Genomic DNA, 19,647 nt, shown 5'->3' on the forward strand with positions numbered 1-19,647 from the left:
GGTGTTAGGTACAGTATAAAGCATCTAATTCTACTGTAACCTAAAGATGGCTAAAATAGTGAATTTCATGTTCCACACATTTTACCATGATAAATTAATTGCAAAAGTATTTCTTATAATTGTAGGAAAGCGGCACATCTGTAAAAATGCTTCAAAAATGACATACTTTTAGATAAGACAAATTTATAGGATTTTTCATCATTTTTAATAAAATTCACTACATTGAGTATCATTTATATTATTTTGTACCCAATAATATATGGGGTGATTGATTAAAAAATAAGATATACCTTCATTTAGACACTTATCCATGCTAACTTGGGAACTCAACATTTGTGTTCCTGCTGTGTCTGGAAATAAAGGGGTTAGATCTCAAATAGTTTTCTAAGAGTTGGCAAGCAAGAAGGCTTGCTTTTTCATCCCATATTTAAGCCACAAAGTGTTAAAAATCCGAGACCAGGAGCAGTTGCCCAATAACAAAAGAAATAAGTACTTTGTAGCAGGTGGTTCTAATTGTGCCCATCAAACCTGCCACTCAGTTGTGCAGAAGAGTGGAAAATCAATTAGCACTTACAAGCTTGGGTACTGAAGAGTGACAGGAGTGCCTGGACTCAAACAGGAAATCAGTAATGGAAGAAAATGATTACCAAGGCAGCGAGTGGACACTCCCACATCTGAGGAGACCTTCCACCTGCTTCCAAACCTTCTTAGAGAAAAGTTGCTATTGGAGAGTGTCCCAACATGTCCTGTCACTCACACAGCAGGATAGATGATAAACTAAACATAAATAAAACTCAAGAGTGGGATTATTCCTTTCTTCCACCTGCAAGTCCTGTGTTGGAGTCACTACTTTGTATTTAAGCATTGCTTTAATGGGAAAGGGAAGCTACAAAATGCATGTGGAAAGTGTGTTATAAAAAAGTATGCATTAGTTTTAAGAATGTTTTGCACTAAAATGAACATTTGTTAATTCCAGTTTTCCCACCAAGTCCTTAGAATTCTGAAATACATGTGTGTAGAGTGACAAAGAGAGAGGACATGTTGCTGCTCACTCTGAGTCCTAGGGGCTTGGGTACTGACCTGGCAGCTTGTCCAACAAGATGTATAGGCACGCGGAGGAGGCTGAGGTTGGGGTAAAAAGACGCTTACCTACACTATAATTTTGCTTTAGTGTTTGATCGCAGTAGAGTATCAGCTACTGAATTTCATCTATCAAAGAGCAAGTTTAAACTACTGGTGACCCTTGAATAATGCAGAAGGAGAAGTGCTGGCAGCCTATCAGTGGAACATCTGTGTATAACTTAACACAATAGCAACAGAGGTTGCTAAGAAATTATGGGATAGTGGAACAGTAAGTAAGATTTATGGTACAGTTGCTTTTATGCAGTTATACTTTACAACTACATCTTTTTGTTTGTTTAGATTTTTTTCGATTATAAATTGTACCATGCTCTGTGTGTGTGTGTAAATTCTGATAAATTTTAACCTTTTAGAATAGATTTCCATCCATTGTAATAGTAAACGATAAAACAGACTATTATCACCATATTCTTTGTATGGTCATGACATGTGTTTTACTTAATTTTTTTCAATATTTCTAGCTATGTATTTCATCTGAGTTTTTTTAGGTTGCCACAGATTTCACAAAACAAAAATTCATATGTAAATGGATTTGAGTAGTTCAAACCAATGAACTTCAAGGTCATCTCTATTTTCACAACATACTCTGGTATTGAGTTTTAGGGAAATGAAACTCATTTCCCCCCCACATTTACTGTCATTTGCATGATGTCCCCAAAGTTTTATAGAACAATAAGTACTTGAACTCTTAGTAGATTTCTTGCTTTAGCCTAATGCAACTGTGCACTTAGCCATTTATTGTGCTAGTCTGTCTATACACTGTAACTCGGAAGGTCAAGTTTAGGTGAACTAGAACTCATAGCCCTGCATTTTTTTTAGCAGTGGACTTTCCAGGGTGCAACTGTCACATCTGTGACTCAAGGCAGGTGCGCAGACCCCATCTGGTTTTCTGTTTGATTGGGGTGTCATCCTAGTCTTCCCAAAAGGAGGTAAAAAGGCAAGATATTACATATGCACCCAGATGTACAACTGTTGTTTTCTGTTTTTCTTCAGTGGAAAACCTTTTCTGCTCTCCTATTGTCACAGGTTTCCATGTTCACAAATTCTCTCCCATTTACAAGACTCTCTGTGGTGCACTCATGCTGGATATTTCCTTATATAGGGTGGTCTGCACATGCACCATCAATGTGTGGTTATTTTCTTACTATTACATAAATTCTGTTCCTATTTGCACACAATGCTAGTCTCCACCTATTTCTTATATCTGTGGAAATTAGTATGTCCATTACCCAAATCACATTCATATCTTCTCTTGTTTCATCCTTTCTGATTATATCATCACTTTGACTTCTTTCCTAGGGCATGTCAGTGGTTAATATAGTGGCTTTCACAAAGTAGATATTCAATAAATAACTTTCTAATAAACTCTTAACTATTAAAATTTTGCACGGTCAGATAACATATGAAAAGCAATTAGCAAAGTGTCAGCTATGTGACAGGTGCCCAATGAATATTTTCAACAAAGAAAGAATGACATAAAAAATAGCTGAAAGAATTAGAATTATTTTCTCCAGTGGAAAACATAAATTATATCAGTAGAAGAGCAGAGTTTTATTGGACAGGGTGCTGTAATGTCCACATTACATCCTGACAGTCCTCAAACACAGTGTCTTGGGGTGAGTAATTAAGTAAAATGGATTAGGGATTTATTCTGCCTGGCAGCTACACCTGGGAAAGAAAAAGGGAAAACTAAGGAGAACCCTGAAACCAACCAAAGGTAGTGTTGGGCTGTTGGGCCTAATAGATTAGATGCTTGCACTCCCACACTGGAATACTTGTGTTTAATTCCCAGCTCTAGCTCCTAATTCCAGATCCTAATGTGGATCCTAAAAGGCAGTGATGATGCCTCAGGAAATGGAATCCCTGCCAAGCACATGGGAGACCTGGGTTAAGAGCTTGGCTTGTAGCTTCAGTGCTGGCCGTTGTGGGCATTTGGGATTTACAGCAGCAGGCTGGATCTCTGTCTCTCTCGCTCTCTCTTTCTGTCTCTTTTTCTTAAAACAAAAAGCCCTAAGCATTTTAAAAACTGATAGTATTATTCTCTGAAAAGGCCAAATTATTTTGCCAAATGCTATCTATCCATTCGTGTGTGTGTGTGTGTGTGTGTGTGTATGCATCTCTGCATTTCTTTTGAGGAAAGACAAGGCAGGAAAGTAGAAGAATAAAAGGAGAAAAAAAATAGTGGTGGCTTTTGAGTCCCAAAGTGTGGATAGTAAAGAACATGTACTCCTCTACCAATTAGATGTGGATATGAAAGGTCTGTAGTTAGAAATCATTGCACCACTTGTCCTGAAATATTTCCTAGTATCCAGGGAGCATCTGGAAAAAAATATTCATTTATTTGTTTATTTGAAGATAGAGAGATGGAGAGTGAAAGAGAACCTTCCATCCACTGATTCACTTCCCAAATGTCTACAACAGATGATGCCAGGCTAGACTGAAGCCAGGAACCAGGAGGTGGGGCGAGCACCTGAATGCTGGGCTATCATCTGCTGCTGTCTTTGCAGATGCCTTAGTGTGAACCAGAAACACAGGACTTGAATAAACGCCCTGATACATGATGTGAAAGTTGTGAGAAATGGCACAGTGGGTAGTACCACAATATTTTCCCCTCATGTAGGCATTTGTAAAGGCAGTGACCTAGGCAAAAGAAAAGTGAGTGACTTGTTTTGCAAGTGCACTTCCCTCTGAGGCTACTGAAGAGTTCTGTTTTGATTCACTTTTCAGCATGAAAGAATTAGTCTTCCCACTAGACTCTCTGTGGCATTGACAGTAATACAAAGTCACCTTTATCCCCTATTACACATCTGTGGCATGTGGCATCATGTGGAGTGAGAGACAGGCATGCAGGCTTGCTGCCATCATCAGGAGGTCACCAGTGCCCAGAGAAATCTAAATCTAACAAGGTAGACTGAAGAGGCTGTGGTGAGGCATTTGAAAACATCCGCATCTTAGTTACTTCCTTTTCTGCTGAAAATATCCCTATGCAGCTCACACACATTAAAGCACACTTAATTATTAAATAATGTACTTCCATTACAAGTATTTAGATCTTCAAAATCTCAACACAACTGAATATTTGGACCAAGGTAGATAATTAAAATTCTTATGGAAAATAGGATACAGCTTAAATTTTGCTATTGGCAACGCAAAAATAAATTTAGGCATGATATAGAAAAATATAGAATGACTTTAAATAACTTAATACTGCAATTACAGTGTTCTTCAGGTGGCACCAAAGTCTATTTACAGTCACATTTCATCATTCCAAGACTTCAGTGATGTTTCTGTTAGAATGTTAGGTACCTGTCTGTAATGGTCACAAGCGCAGGAGGGCAGTAGTAGCCATTGGAAGCATCCTTGAAGCTTCGAAGGACTGTGTCAATTTTGTAACAGAATCCACCATGTCTCTCCCACTCCTTAAAAAATGAGAAAGGGAATTAAGGTCATACTCTAATTTAGTTGAATACCAAAGGACTTTGGTTGAACATTTACATTTATTAGTTCCATGGTTTGGTCCTCAGAATCACGCAAAACTCCTCAGACTTTTGTTTGCATATCTTTATATTTGTTCAGCCTGAAAATGGCTTTAATGACAATGAGTCTTCTGAGGCTGTAAATTATTTGGGTGTTCCTGGCTGATAACTGGTTTATCGAAAGTACCCCATAACCAGAACATAAAGAGGAGGGCTGCCAGGAAGGGAGGGGAAACCAAAATAGATTTTTACTTTAAATTATCTATAATTTAAATTGTTGGTAGATAGACAAGTATTATCCAAGTTAGGTAGCCTTTGAGCCTAGATTGTAATGTCTTGCAGTATGAGTAACACTTACCTCTGAACATCCTGATTCAGCATCAGAAAGGACATGGCCTGGCCTTTTGCAAATGTAAAAATGTGTTTCTTCACAGTTGGTAACTTTCCAGTGTCCCTCCTAAGAGGAAAGATGTCACAAGTTGAATGACCATGCTCCATGCTAACCCATGAGGGGTGAATCCACTGCTTCTGAACACAAATATGCCCAGTGTCAAGGGATTCCAATGGGCTTATATAGTAGGACATCTCCTTGCAGACACTCTTCCTGTGGAGAGGTCATCCCAGATGTGTCAGGGGTCTGAGGTACACACTCCAGGACAGACAGGAAACAGAAAGCAACTGATGTTGTTGACTGCTGTGTGCCAAGCATAATATTGGGTATTTTCGTGTGAGCCAAGGATTTTCATTGCCACTCTGAAGGTTCATTTCATATTTTGCACAAGGTTTCATGGTCACCAAAAATGGGGACAATGACTGATATCAGAAGCAAAGTTGGCTTTCCATGAAGCTGCTCCAAAATTCAGTCTCCTTCACTTTCTTTCTCTTTCTTTCTTTCTTTCTTTCTTTCTTTCTTTCTTTCTTTCTTTCTTTCTTTCTTTCTCTCTCTCTCTCTCTCTCTCTCTCTCTCTCTCTCTCTTTCTCTCTTTTCTCTCTCTCTCTTTTAAAGATTTTATTTATTTGAAAGGCAGAATTAGACATTGCCTAAATGGTTGCAACAACCATGGTAGGCCTGGCTGAAGCCGGGAGTCAGGAGCTTCATCCGGGTGTCCTGCATGGGTGCAAGAGCCCAAGCATTTGGGTCATTCTCAGCTGCTTTCCCAGGTACATTAGCAGAGCCCTGGATTAGAAGTGGAACAGCCAGAATTTGAACTGGTGCCCATATGGGATGCATTTTAGTCCACTATCCCACAGTGCTGGCCCTTCTCAAATTTCCTTTTACAGGATAGAAAGGAAAACCCCTCAGCCTAACAAACTATCTCATGAAAAATAAAAATTAAAGAAAGATAAAAAAGAATTACAGACCATTCCAAGTACAGAGCTTGTGGGGAAACAAAACTTTCTAAAGCAAAAAACAAAACAAAACAAAACAGAAACAAACAAAACAAATACAGGATAGAACAATGGTTCTCCATCTTACTGTGCACCAGAATCACATGGAAGATTTGCTGAAAAGCCAGTGACCAGTCTTATCAGTAGGTTTGATGGAACCCAAGAATTTCTACCAAGTTTTTAGGTCCCTTTGATACTGCAGGCCCAGGGGCCGTACTTGGAGAACCATGTGGACAAAGCCATCTCTTTGACCAAGTGAGAATGCTGCTTCCCTCTTCAGCCATTTATTTGTATTCTAGTGAATCTGCTGTTTTCATGTATAATTTGTGATGCTGGAAGCTGCCACGAATCTCCCTAGATAGCACTTTCATAGCTGAGAAGCCCGGCTAACTCCCAAAATCTTTCTTCTTTAGATGGTAGGCAATTACTTTCATACTTTTTCTTAGTTCTACCAAAGGCTTCTCAGGTGCTTCATTCATAATAACAAAATAACTGTCAACAATCTAAAAGTTTGTCATCCTAAAGGATTTTGTTTTATTTTAATGCACAAATAGAATGTTAGATTAAAACCACCCAATTCAAACCCCAGGCAGTATTTCAGGCTTGCAGGATTTGGGGGAAATATGGCACCTTTCTATGATATTCAGAAACATCCTATATGGCCGTGGGTATGACACGTCCACTTGTATTCACAGCCCACATCCCTCTGCCACAGCTTATTCCAGCAAACTATGCAGTTATAAGATAGTGTCAGGCAGACTGTGGTTGCTTAAAAATTGTCAAATGGAGAGAATGAACAGTTTCCTAACTCTCAAATTAAAATTTAGTACTTGGTAACTATAATAATTATATTCATACTAAGGTTCACTTGATAGAAATAAATGTTAATTATTACATGCCTACTATTTAAGTGGCTGTGTAGCCACTGATAGCCAAAATGAGCCATGGTGGAGTGGGCAGTGAGCCTGATAATGGAACAGTCTGCATTTCACATTGGATTAGTGGGGTTTGATATCCCGCTCTGGCTTCAGTCTTCAGCTTGCTGCCAGTGCAGACCCTGGCAGGTAGAGGTCATGGCTGGAATCACTGGATCCCTGCCACCACATGGGCTACACCGATTGTGCTCCTGGGTCCTGGCTTATACCTAGGCTGCTGCAGGCATCTGGGGAGTGAACTGGAAAGTAGGAACTCTGTCCATCTGTCTCTGTGTCTGTTTCTCACATGAAAGAAATTTTAAAAATGCTTAAAAAGGAATCAGAAAATATCCTGGAGTAACGTTCTGAACCTACCCAAAGATATGAATACTTGCTTTTGCCCTGTATAAAACTATTCTCATTCAAATGTTGGCTCCTATTCTGTGATTATGTTAACTGAAATATTCTTGTTTGTTCATGGGCGATGAAGACAGTCTTAATTATATTAAACTCACAAATTACTGAAATGTCAAATACTGTAGAAGAAACTGTGGTGGATTTTGCCAGGGCAAACCTGAGATAAATCTAGAAAGTCCATTGTTTCCCCCTCCTCAGACGCAGTTCAAACACTATTCACCTGGTGTAATCAGCAGCTGTCCATATAACCAAGAAGGTTAAATCTGTTTTAAATGCATAATAATCCATCCACATGGCTTGGGGTTAAGCTAACTTTGTATACTTAAATAGTTTCAATAAGTTAAAGATGGGAACATACAGGTAAGTCTGATATTAAGACCATAGGGACCATTCCATTTGTGTGAGGAAAAGACCAAGATTTGCAGCTGAGTCACAATTTTCAAAGGGCTTACAAAAGCTTTTCAGATTCTAGAGGGTTTGTTAAGACTGGAGCATTCACACCATGACTCCCCAGAACACCTGCAGTTCTCCTCAATGTCACCATGGTGGTCAAGGCACAACCATCCACCAAAGTGACCCTTGTCTAATTTAAAAACTCATCCTATCTTCCAGTGCACCCTTGAGTGTGTCCACTTCTCTCTGTAGAAACCATACTGATTCCATCTGGGAGAAGTTTTCAAACTAGTTTTTCTGCTCCCACTTGATCTTTCTCTAATGCATTCATTAGGTAGGAAACCTTTGTTTTTAAAATGTAAGCCAGTTCATGCCTTCAGATCACGCCCTCTGGTTCCTTGAAGTATTTCAGTGGTTTCTGACCCATGGCCTATAAAGCGCGTCTCCTGCCCTATCCTCTACCACCTCGTCACTGTTGGTCTCCTTTTTGATTATTAAATACAGCAGGTCTTGACTTGCATCGGCCTTTATGTTTGCTATCCTCAGCCTAGATTTTCTTCCCCTGCAATTCAAAAGAAATTTTCAGGTAGCTTAATTCCCAGCTTAAGTGCCATCTCTTCAGAAGTGACTATCTCTATGAAGTAGTTGTCCCCACCAAGCTTCTATTTTTTTTTAAAGATTTATTTATTTTTATTACAAAGTCAGATATACAGAGAGAGGAGGAGAGACAGAGAAGAAGATCTTCCATCCGATGATTCACTCCCCAAGTGAGCCGCAACGGGCCGATGCGCGCCGATCTGATGCCGGGAACCAGGAACCTCTTCCGGGTCTCCCACATGGGTGCAGGGTCCCAAAGCTTTGGGCCGTCCTCGACTGCTTTCCCAGGCCACAAGCAGGGAGCTGGATGGGAAGTAGAGCTTCCGGGATTAGAACCGGCGCCCATATGGGATCCCAGGGCGTCCAAGGCCAGGACTTTAGCCGCTAGGCCACGCCGCCGGGCCCACCACCAAGCTTCTTTCCAAACTGGCATCAATTTTCTTGGAGCAGTCTTTATGACAATGATGGCCATGCTTTTTCCTGTTCCTGTTCACTGCCTAGCATGGAAGTCACACAAGAAGCAGGAACTATGCCTGTCTTAGTCTGTCTTAGCTCATGTCATTGGAACAAGTGACCCTTTGTACTGGTGAAAAAAAAATGAGCACTGAAGAAAAAAATGAATCAACTTACAGATTGCTCAGCAGAGACACATAGTTGGCTTCTGTTTGGAAAAATCTGAGGCTCCAGTTTGTGCCAGTTCGTAAAGATGACTGAGGACCCATTAGACCATTCAAAGGAAACGGGAAATGTATTACTGCTCAAACCAATCCACGTTTCTGATGCATTTTCTGTAAGAAATAAATATAAATTATTTGAAAGACATTTGCAAAGGATGTACTAGGGTTATGATCAAAATATACCAGTTTGATGGTTACTTCTTCATATGATGAAATCTCATTTACATCTCAGTGATACCTATTTAAATTTTCCCCCATCCAATAACATCCACTTTGGCTCAATATAGGCATTATAAATAAGGCAGAGTATGATCTAAAGCCAATAGAAAGGCAATGCTGCAGCAAATCAAATTCCTGGCATGCTGTTTCCTGCTACTGCAGGTAAAGTAGATCTGAAAAGTCTGGTTTTGCTTCTGTCTGGAGAAGGGAAAAATGAAAAGTGCCACTAGACCATGAAAAGGGCATACTAAGAAATACCCTTTTAATACTAGTCTAGCTTTAAAAATAGTTATTTCATAGCCATTTTAATTTCCCCCCCTTTTGTTTTTGTTACTGAAATAGAAAACAGTAGGTTTCTGTAAAAGTAACTCAAGCTGGGGTTGGTGCAGTGACACAGCATGCTAATTCTCCACCCTGTGGTGCCAGCATCTGTATGGATGCCATTTCGTGTCCCACCTCCTCCACTATCCATCTGGACCTCTTCTTGTGTCATGGAAAAGTAACGGAGGATGGCTCAGGTCCTTGGATCCCTGCACCCTTGTGAGAAACCAGAAAGAAGTGCCTTGCTCCCGACTCCAGATAAGCTCAGCTCTGGCCATTGTAGTAATTTGGGGAGTGAACCAGCAGATGGGAGACCTTCTCTCTCTATCTCTCCTGCTTTCTGTAAATCTGCTGTTCCAATAAAATATATCTTAAAAAAAAAAAAAGGAATACAAGCTTGTCAGCCAGGGTAGGGTGAAAAAACCTTAAATGTCTGGATGAGGTTCAAAAGCTTTTATTGAGATGGATCATCTTAATCCCATTGGCAAAGGATTGGGAAAAGAGACAAAGAAGGATTTGTGTTTCCCCTTCAAATGAAAACATATTATTGAAAAATAGAATCTGAGCAGTTTCCTTTTGATTTTAAAAAGTAAAATATGAAGCAAGTGGCTGCGGTGATTTCAGCAGACTTCCATGTCAAATATACACATGACAGGAAGAAGCAGACCTGCTCAGTTGGACCAAGTCTGGTGAAGTCCCAGCAGCCTGGAACTTGTGAATATGGGCAGAGCCTTCTCAGGCTCTGCACCAGATAAATGAACTGCTGTCACTTCTCAAATTTAGTTAAACTTGTCATTTGCCCCAAAATTCTCTTTACTACCTGCATTATATCACTTCCACACATTACTGCTGTCGAGTGGACATAATGCTGAATTACAAGTTTAAGCTTTTTTATTGACGATTTCAGAAAATGACCTCTGCCTTTAAAAAATTTTAAATATCTGGTATGTATGAATACATTACAAGGTTCCTGAACACCTATTTCATAACAGTCAATGAATTTATACTCTGCGTGGATATAATTTGGAAATTTCAAATATATGTGTCATAAATAAGGTCTTCTAAATAGTTTAAATATGTTTTAACTCTGCTAATAAAAATAGTTATGGTAGTCTAACTCAAACTTCTATTTGGGCAGATACTGTAATTATTTGATATTTGTTGCAGTGGAATTAGAGTTTTCCATAATATTACTACAATAAGTTCTATTATTGCTTCTGTTCTCTTCTAATTTTTAGGACATTTTGATTTGTTGTGGTAAATGAACTTGTTTTTCATGTATACAGATTTAAACACATAGTGACATTTCATGCCCAACCCTTTCTCTCACCTAGACTCCTAACCTCTCCCTTCTTTCCTTTCTTATTTTTTTCTTTTAATTTTTTTCACCATGACATATTTTCAGTTTATTTTCAATACACAAGAAAACTCAGCTTTTAACTCAAAGGCAAAGTTGTACTCACCGTTTCCAAGGAAGGTGATGAGAAACTCCACCTCTGCTAATGAGCGTATGTCTGCTAATGTGCTGTTACTAGAGAGGCAAGCATGCAAAGCCTCATTCCAGGCCTTTCCTTCTTTATGAAGTTTGTAGCAATTACGATGGTAAGGTTCCCAGCCAGGCTCACAGTGGGTGGCATAATATTTCCAAGCATCTTTTTCTTTTCAGACAAACAAAAACAATGTCATCTCCACACGTATTTTACTTAGTAGCCTTGGTATAAATGGTCATCAGTGTGATGATTTTTTGAACATGGAAAAGAAAAACCTAGGAAATAAGTCATGGAATTCTAGACCTTCTGCATTGAGGAGGGTCTAGTGTAGGATTCCCTTCTTGACCTGGGAAATGTCAGGCAACGAGAAGCAGAAGCTGTGACAGAAGTCATACAAAGACAGAGACTTAGGACCAAATAGAAACTTGAACAGTTAATTTTCCATTTGTGAACTCTTTTCACCTGGCACAAAGAGTGATGTTTTGGAACACAGTTTAAGTTCTAGTGCAGGGACTTTATGTGCAGGGTGCGAACAGGGCACACAGTTATCATTAGCTGAAGAGAGTCCACATTCAGACTGTGTTCTCCAGCACAGAGTTGACAGAGATGTCACCTGGACAGCCACCTTTGGTTGCCTGTGGTGTCACCCTGGGTGGATACGCCCATGAGCAGCACTTACAGGAATGCAGAGCCTTGGTGTTTGGGGAATGCTTGCCATTCTTTTTCCAAAAGCTGTTTCCCTTCTGTTAATAGCATTTTAGAATTGTATTGTATTAATCACAGCTAGGGGTTCCTCACTCTTCAGAACTAATTTGGTTAGATTTGACTTTGCTACTGTTGGGTAAGCAAAAAAATCAAAAGTTGCTTCTGGGACTCTGGCAGTAATTAGATTCATAATCAAAAACTATGAGAACATTGTGATATCATCAACCCATGTAGTTTGTGATCTAAAAAACTTAGAGCACTGTTTAAAAGTGAAACGTTCAGTCTCTAAAGTCGAGATGCAAAGATAAAAGGGAAACTTCAACTGGAACAAGGACAAGACCAGCAGAGATTTTGAAATCGTAGCAGTACAATCTGAAGGCACTGGCCTACACCCTCAAAAGAATTTGATGAAGCAACAGCAAATATTTCAAGCCAGCTGAGTGTCACTATCCCCAATTCTGGTCATTTGACTTCAATTTGTGCTGTGCATAGGTCACAGGAATAGATAAAACAGATGAAAACGAAGGTGGCAGGAGGGAATTCAGACAGGCAGAGGAAATAGAAATCACAGTGAAAGAAGAAATGGAGAAAGGAGGATGGAAAGAAGATAGTGGTAGAATGACATGAGCAATAATAGCCAGTAGCAATTTCAGCAAATTCTCAGAATGATGGGAATATAATCTTGACAGAAAAAATGACAGGATGCTGCTTCTTTCCCGCTCTCTTCTCCACATTCAGTGGCATTCCTAAGCTTGGTATCTCCAAGGTTATAAAAAAGATAAGATCCACTTGGCAATAATAATCTTTGAAAATGATGGTTCAGTTTATTATCTTAAATCTAGAATTGCTTCTTTATTCTTGTAATGATTCTTTTAAAAATGGTTGTTTTTATCTCTACTTTCCGAGTTAAAACATTAATTCCCCCAGATACTAAAAGAAATAATAGTCCTTTAAAAAAAACAGAAATAATTGGATTTCAGGCACTAGATTGCAATTAGGTATTTTTTAAGCCTTTATGGCATCTAAAAGTTTTGAAAGTTATTTCATCAGGATGTGTTCTGAATAAGAAATACGGGTGTGCTAGAAAATTAATGAAATAGGAAAGCAAGAGACACTTAAATGCAGTGAGTTCTGGGGTTACATTGTATAGTGGGGAGATTAAGTTGCTAGAAGAGAGGATTTTGAGTGTTCTGACCACAAAGATATGATAAATGTTATCATATAGATAATAGATAAACAGTTTTGATTATTACACAAAGTACACATGGATCAAAGCCTTTTACTGGGAGCCAGTGTTGTGGTATAGCAGCTAAAACTTCACCTTTAGTGCTGGCATGCCATATGGGCTCCAGCTGGAGTCCTGGCTCTACTTCCAATCCATCTTCCTGGTTACATGTCTGGGAAAGCAGCAGGAGATGGCCTAAGTTCTTGGGGCCCTGTACACACATGGTAAAGACCTGGGAGAAGCTCCAGACTCCCAGCATGGGGTGTGGCCCAGCCCTTGTTGTGGCCATTTGGAGAGTGAACCAGCAGATGGGAGATTCTCTCTCTCTCTCTCTCTTTCACCTTCTCCCTGCCTCAACCTGTTTCTCTTTGTCCTCTTTTTCTCTCTAGCTTTGCCTTTCAAATAAATTTTTAAAATCCTTTTAAAAAATATACTGCTCCCCTAATATATATGATTATGTATCAGCTTAAAAATAATTTAAAAATCAGTGGAAGATTTAACAAAACTATTTTTCAATTTGTGCTTACTTTCGAGAGGAAATATAGAATTCAGAGCTAAAAGGTAAAAGGGAACATAGTTTGTTTCTCTGACACAAACTAAATGACAAAACCCAGTTGTTGTGTTTTTTTTAAGAATAGAACAAACTATTTGCTATGTGTAGGAAATTTTGTTTTAGTTTTTACTAAAAACCTATAGGCATTTGTCCACTTCAGAGAACCTTTAGAATACTGGTTATTAGCTAGTTATACATTTTTAATTATCAAAACACAAACAAGGTTTAGCTTAGTTTTAAGTATGATTTTTTTTAGATAAAAGTGAAAGAATGTGTATTGATTGAGAAGGCAAGCAACATACGAGAGTCACTAAACATCACAATACTTACCAACTGTGTCATCATCTGTGTGGTTGAGGTATTTTTCACATATGTAAGGCAAGGTGGACTCACAGTCTCGACTCCTCCAGGCCCTTGGCATCAGTGGATTGAAAGTTCCACAGTGATATTCGACAAATGGTTCAAAATGTGTCTCTGAAAAATACAGCATGTGTGTTGAGGAGAGATTAAAGTATGCAGAATCCGATTTTAGCATCGAGGAGATTCTTTGCTTTTGGCATAGAGGGGCCTGTGATTTTGCAGGTAAAGTTTGGGCAAGGCAATTAAGTGATCTCCCAAAGGCTGTGAAAGATCCAACTTTGTTGTACTGTAGAGAGATATTTTGCAATCTGTTGCTATTTTTTAAGACAGCAGACTGCAATCTTGGCTCTGATGCAAACCCTGCTGCAGCCTCAGCTAAGTCATTTACCTTTTGGCCTCATCTTCTGGCCTGGAGAAGCTTGCCTTGTAGGAATGCAGTGGCGCTTATGAACGTTGACAAACCACCTTTATGACAACATGTCATGTAGCTACACAGGAAAGGCTATTTCCTGTGCCACAAATGGAAAATTAATAAAACACCAGGGTACCTGGGCTCCAGTTCAGATAGCTGAGTGGCGTCCCATCAGACCACTGCCAGCCAACATTCACATCCAGCTGATTCAGACCAGTCCATACCTCCACTGCTTCACTGCTCATCTGCTCTGAAATAGACAATATGAAGTTTCAAAAAACAAAATGCAATGGTTTTGTTTTTCCTAATTCTGGATCATGGAGTCATAAGGCAATCCCAGTCAGTAACACAAAAAAGGCTTGTGGACTACCAAGCCCCATCCTGTTGTTTCCACCATTTTGCAAAACACGACAGTCCACTAAAACCCCCTGACTGTAGCATCCAGAAATGTTATCTTACCATGGTTGCCAACCTAATCTAAGGGTATCACAAATTTGAGACCATTTTATTTATGGGGGTTCATGCGCTTCACGGTTTTAGAAGGTGCAGGAGGGTTGGGTGGGGGGTGGATGATGGGATCTCACAACGTGCACAGCAAAAGATAGGACAGCCTGCAGGGGCAGAGCAGCCAGGGAGCTGTGTATTTTAACAGCTACAGGGGCTGTCTGGCTGAGAGGGGCAGCTGAATCCAAGGGATAGAGTGGGCAGAGCCATCCTGAGTAGGGAAGCTGCGTGCATTGTGCAGTGCTCACACTCAAGGCTGTTTTCACAACTTGTGGTGGGAGTTTCATGGTAGGCTGACTCTGTAGCACCTGTTCTAGCACTCACATTCTAATTCCATACCTTTTTGGGAGAAAGCTTATCAGCATATGGTTAACATACTACCTCGGATGCCCACAGTCAGTATCAGATTGCTGAAGTTTGAGTCCCAGCTGTGCCCTTGATTCTAACTTCCTGTTATATGCATCTGGGAGGCAAGGACATGGGTGCAGAGCCCACATGGGTGATCCAGGTTGAATTCTGAGCAGGGTCCTAGCTTTGGCCCTAGCTGTTGAGCATTTGCCTAGTGAACTAACAAATGAATAAACTTTGTCTCTGTCTTTCAGATAAAAACATTTTAAAAAACCTTTTTGTTACAGATACCAGGATTAAACATTTGCATTCATGTGTGTACTATGGAAACAATAGCATTATTTGCAATTTTTTGTCACTTTTTCTTGACTCGAGCTTTACAAAATTATCATAGAATAAACACAAATGTCTTGTGCAATAAAATTTGGACAAAAAGAACATCAGAAACACCTAGTAAAAATGGATCATTTTGTGCCACTTTCCTATGTTGCCATTTACCTATCTCATTTTTAAAAGGAAAGCATTGTTCTCTAATGGTTTATCATTTTCAGAATCCAGTTTACTGTGAGTCAGATGCAAAGGTCCAGGCTGATATTAAAGCCCTGTTAGCTAAGAGTTAAAAGCAGGGCATGTGTATGTCCTAGTTTGCCTGAAAATCTCATGGTTTGTCCAGGTAGTTCCAGAGTAGTCATCAGTTGCAGTGCCTTTTACTGTCAGAAGTCTCACCCTGGATGGCAGACTGTATAATTACCCACTTAATGAGATCAGCTGATTTACATAACAAGACTGTATCATCTTCAGTGGGTAGACATTTTAATACATGGTGGAGAATAGAAAGAATCAAACCCTCGTAAGAAAACACAAAATGTTGTTTTATAATTTTGAGATCCCATGAATTACTTAACTAACAGCATAACATACATGGGCCTCAACATTCCAGTTCCCTGAGGTATTAACGTGGAGTCTCTTGCTAATGGCCATTTGATCACTCCTTCCCATATCATTTGATTAAATCATAGAACAGCATTTGTAGTAGCAATAGGCAAAATAAAAGATGGATTGACAAGATAGGAAGACACTTCTATGTTTCAAATCCAGATTGTCTATTTTTAATAATATAATTATTAGCTATTTTTAAATAATATGATTAAAATGCTAATTAATGATTTTGGAATCCAGATGTTTTCATAGCACATAAATATCATTGCGTAATTTAAAATCTGTATTTAAGGATGTCCAATCTAGGGGGTCAGTGTGATGGCTTAATTGGCTAATCCTCTACCTGTAAGCACCAGCATCCCATATGGATTCCACTTCAAGTCCTGGCTGCTTCATTGTCCTTCCAGCTATCTGCTATGGCCCGGGAAAATAGTGAAAGATGGTCCAAAGCCTTGGTGCCACCCACATGGGAGACCTGAAGAAACCCCTAGAGCGTGGTTCCTGGCTCCAGATCAGCTCAGTTCTGGCCATTTTGACCATTGGAGGAGTGAACCAGTGGATTGAAGCGCTTTCTCTGTCCTTTCTGTGAATCTGCCTTTCCAATGAAAGTAAATAAATATTTTTAAAAAGGTCCAAATTTGTCCAAAATACTGAAATATAAATTCAAACCTAAATTCCTTTGACTATTCTTAGCATTTGAGACAACTTAAAAAGTTCTTTATAGCATAATTAATGTTTCACCATTGGTTAGCAAGAAATGTTAGGCTATCCTCATCATTTAAAAAAATACCTTGGTCAGAACAGGTTTGTCTTTATTAATAAACTTGTCTTTCTAAATAATTCTGGAAAACAAATGATAGAATTGAGGTATTTATTTAACTATCTATCTTTATTAATTTTTTTAAAGATTAATTCATTTTACTTGGAAAGGCAGATCAGATTCATGGAGAGAAAGAAAGATCCTCTCTCTGCTGGTTCACTCATCAAATGGCTTCAACAGCTGGAGCTAAGTTGATCCAAAGCCAGGAGCCACCTCCCTCTGGGTTCCCATGTGGGGACAGGGTCCCAAGGCTTTGGGCCTTCTTCTACTGCTTTCTCAAACCATAAACAGGGAGCTAGATGTGAAGTGCAGCAGCTGGGACTTGAACTGGTGCCCATATGGGATCCCGGCACCACAGGCAAAGGATTTACGTGCTATACCACCTCACCAGATGCAAATTGAGGTGTTTACATCAGAGACTCTAAAATAACTTATTTGGAAGGTATTCCTCAAGTTCAAGCTTTCTCATGAGAAATGCTCACATATAAGATAGAAAGCAACTGAAATTAATAAATGGTATGCAAACTTTCACATAAAATAATTACAGGCTAAGAGTGATTTTGAGAATTGGTATTTTCCTGCAACATAACTCCATCAAATCAGCTTCAGTGTTGATTCCTCATTTTTGCATGGCTGTGGAGATGGTTACAATCCTTCTGAAAAATACTAATAGTTTTCAAAAGCTTTAGAGTTTCCTTCTTCCACCCAGTGAATCCATTTCTATACATCTATAGAGAAATAATTGACGAGTTATGCAGAATAGCATGTGCATGGATGCTTTGCATAATATTAAATAAATATAAGTAAATACAAATAAAACTAAGTAAATAAAACAAAATAAATAATTCTATCTAGCCTGAATGGGAAGAGATGAGATAATCACATTACTGCCAACCAATGCTTGTTGGTTACCATTAAAAATTATGATACATATTTATAGTTCTAGAGAGGAATAGGTGTTCGTTGTAGGCAGGAAAATGAAGTAAGCACATTGCCAAGCTATGCATGATTGTTTCAAATGGTTAGCACATATCAAGTGTTACATGTATCAGGAACTTTCCCAAGACTTCATCTGCATTATAGAACATACCCCACAACAAGAAGTAAGCAATGTTCACTATTTCCACATACTAGAGGGTGAAAATTGGGGGACTGAGTGATCAAGCAACTTACTAGGAGAACTCTGGCTGCTAGTGGTAGAGTCAGGGTTCAGACTTGAACAGTCAGCCCTATGCTTCTTCTCCTGTCCACTGGGAAATAGCCACTTCATGTTTTTATACAATATATACTCTTTTTACATAGTATATACATATATAAATATGTGTGTATTGTTAGTACTCTTTTCAGATTATATGACAGCTGTCTCTGTATTGTGAAATTATGCAGCTTTTCCATTCATTTCGCTCTCTAAACTTGAAATTTAAAAATTATTTTAAAATAAACATGTACTACATGTGCAATAAAGTTGAAAAGTAGTGTCAGGAAGTTTTAATGAAAGTACTAATTTTGTGTCAATTCCTAATGTATCAAAGAGTGTTGGAAGAGTCATTTGTACATGCACATAGTATATCTAGGCTATAAAGGAGAGTTTAGTGATGAGTGAAACACAAGTATTGATTTTTAACACAATAGATGACATCTTGTATTATTGTTTTATGTAAAGTCTGCTACCGTGTTCTTATCTTTTCCCTCTAAATTTTAAGTCCTTTGGTATCCCCCAGAAAGTCTGTGATGGATTAGAGTGAGTGATGGATTAGACTGTGGGTTAGACTACTTAATTATTTAAATGTGGAAGGTACCTAGAGAAGAACCCCCACAAAGACCCAGAATCAGCACTGAGTTTGGATGTCTCCTGATTAACCTGCTGGAGCTGCACTCTGACAGGACGTTTGTAGTGCCCTAAATTCTCTTCCACAAGATGCAAACAATAAGGAGGACTTCAGTGGGTGCCAGACAGAATGGGCCACAGGTCATGTGAAAATCTTAGGTTTGATCAATGTTTAAAAAATATTTTTCTAAGAAAAACTTTTACCCCACAATATGTTTTTTTGTACACTGATAGAGTTTTCAATATCTTGCTACATCAATGAGCGTGTGCATAATCCACCTACTTACTCCTTAGGAAATTTTCTTCAGCTTCATCCATAATGCTTAGCAGAGCACCTCCTTGCATCTGGCATGATGAATGTGCCTCAGTCCAGGAAAGAGATGACAGCAGGTTGAGTTGGTAACAAATGTGTGTGTTGGGGTCTTTCTCCCAGATAACATCACAGCCTAGCTCTGCAGAGGGTGGAAGCAAAATTCAACATCAACATCCATTAGATCCTTATTTTACCTACATAGCAATAAATTTGAAAGATGAATTTGGATGGAATTACCCCGGTGCAAACCTGAAATTGTCAGTGCCTTTTCTAGTCTCAATGAGCTTTTGTGATGAAATCTGCATTGTTATCCTATGGAAATGTTATTATTAAGCTGTTTTATGATCTACCTAAGAAAACTCAAGCAGTTGCCCATAAGGAAGACCTAACCTTTTCCAGGAAAATGATAGAAACAACTTTAGAGAGAAGAAAATAGAAATGAATTATTTGTGGAAATAACATCTGTTCTATTAAAAAGTGCTCATTTAGAACTTTACATTGTAATCTTAAATATTTGAAATAGGCACAAATGTTGTTTCAAAAGACCTTTATCTCTAAACATGAAATGACTAATTGAATAAAAAAAGGTACAGTAGAAATACAAGTC

At 38.9% G+C, this 19,647-nt stretch overlaps 1 protein-coding gene across 2 annotated transcripts in view; it reads right to left on the bottom strand.

Annotated features, from left to right (window-relative positions):
• Nucleotides 1-19,647, bottom strand: part of PLA2R1 (phospholipase A2 receptor 1) — a 107,174-nt gene that overhangs the window by 58,249 nt on the left and 29,278 nt on the right. For both annotated transcript variants that reach the window (XM_058664541.1, XM_058664540.1), the window contains exons 4-10: nt 19,015-19,179; nt 14,425-14,538; nt 13,847-13,990; nt 11,007-11,201; nt 8,957-9,114; nt 4,975-5,073; nt 4,447-4,559 (exon numbers count right to left, since the gene is read on the bottom strand). In XM_058664541.1, the coding sequence (XP_058520524.1) occupies nt 4,447-4,559; nt 4,975-5,073; nt 8,957-9,114; nt 11,007-11,201; nt 13,847-13,990; nt 14,425-14,538; nt 19,015-19,179 (988 nt within the window). The remainder of the gene's footprint in view (nt 1-4,446; nt 4,560-4,974; nt 5,074-8,956; nt 9,115-11,006; nt 11,202-13,846; nt 13,991-14,424; nt 14,539-19,014; nt 19,180-19,647) is intronic.

Source organism: Ochotona princeps, chromosome 5 (assembly GCF_030435755.1).
Source record: "Ochotona princeps isolate mOchPri1 chromosome 5, mOchPri1.hap1, whole genome shotgun sequence".
NCBI lineage: Eukaryota > Metazoa > Chordata > Mammalia > Lagomorpha > Ochotonidae > Ochotona > Ochotona princeps.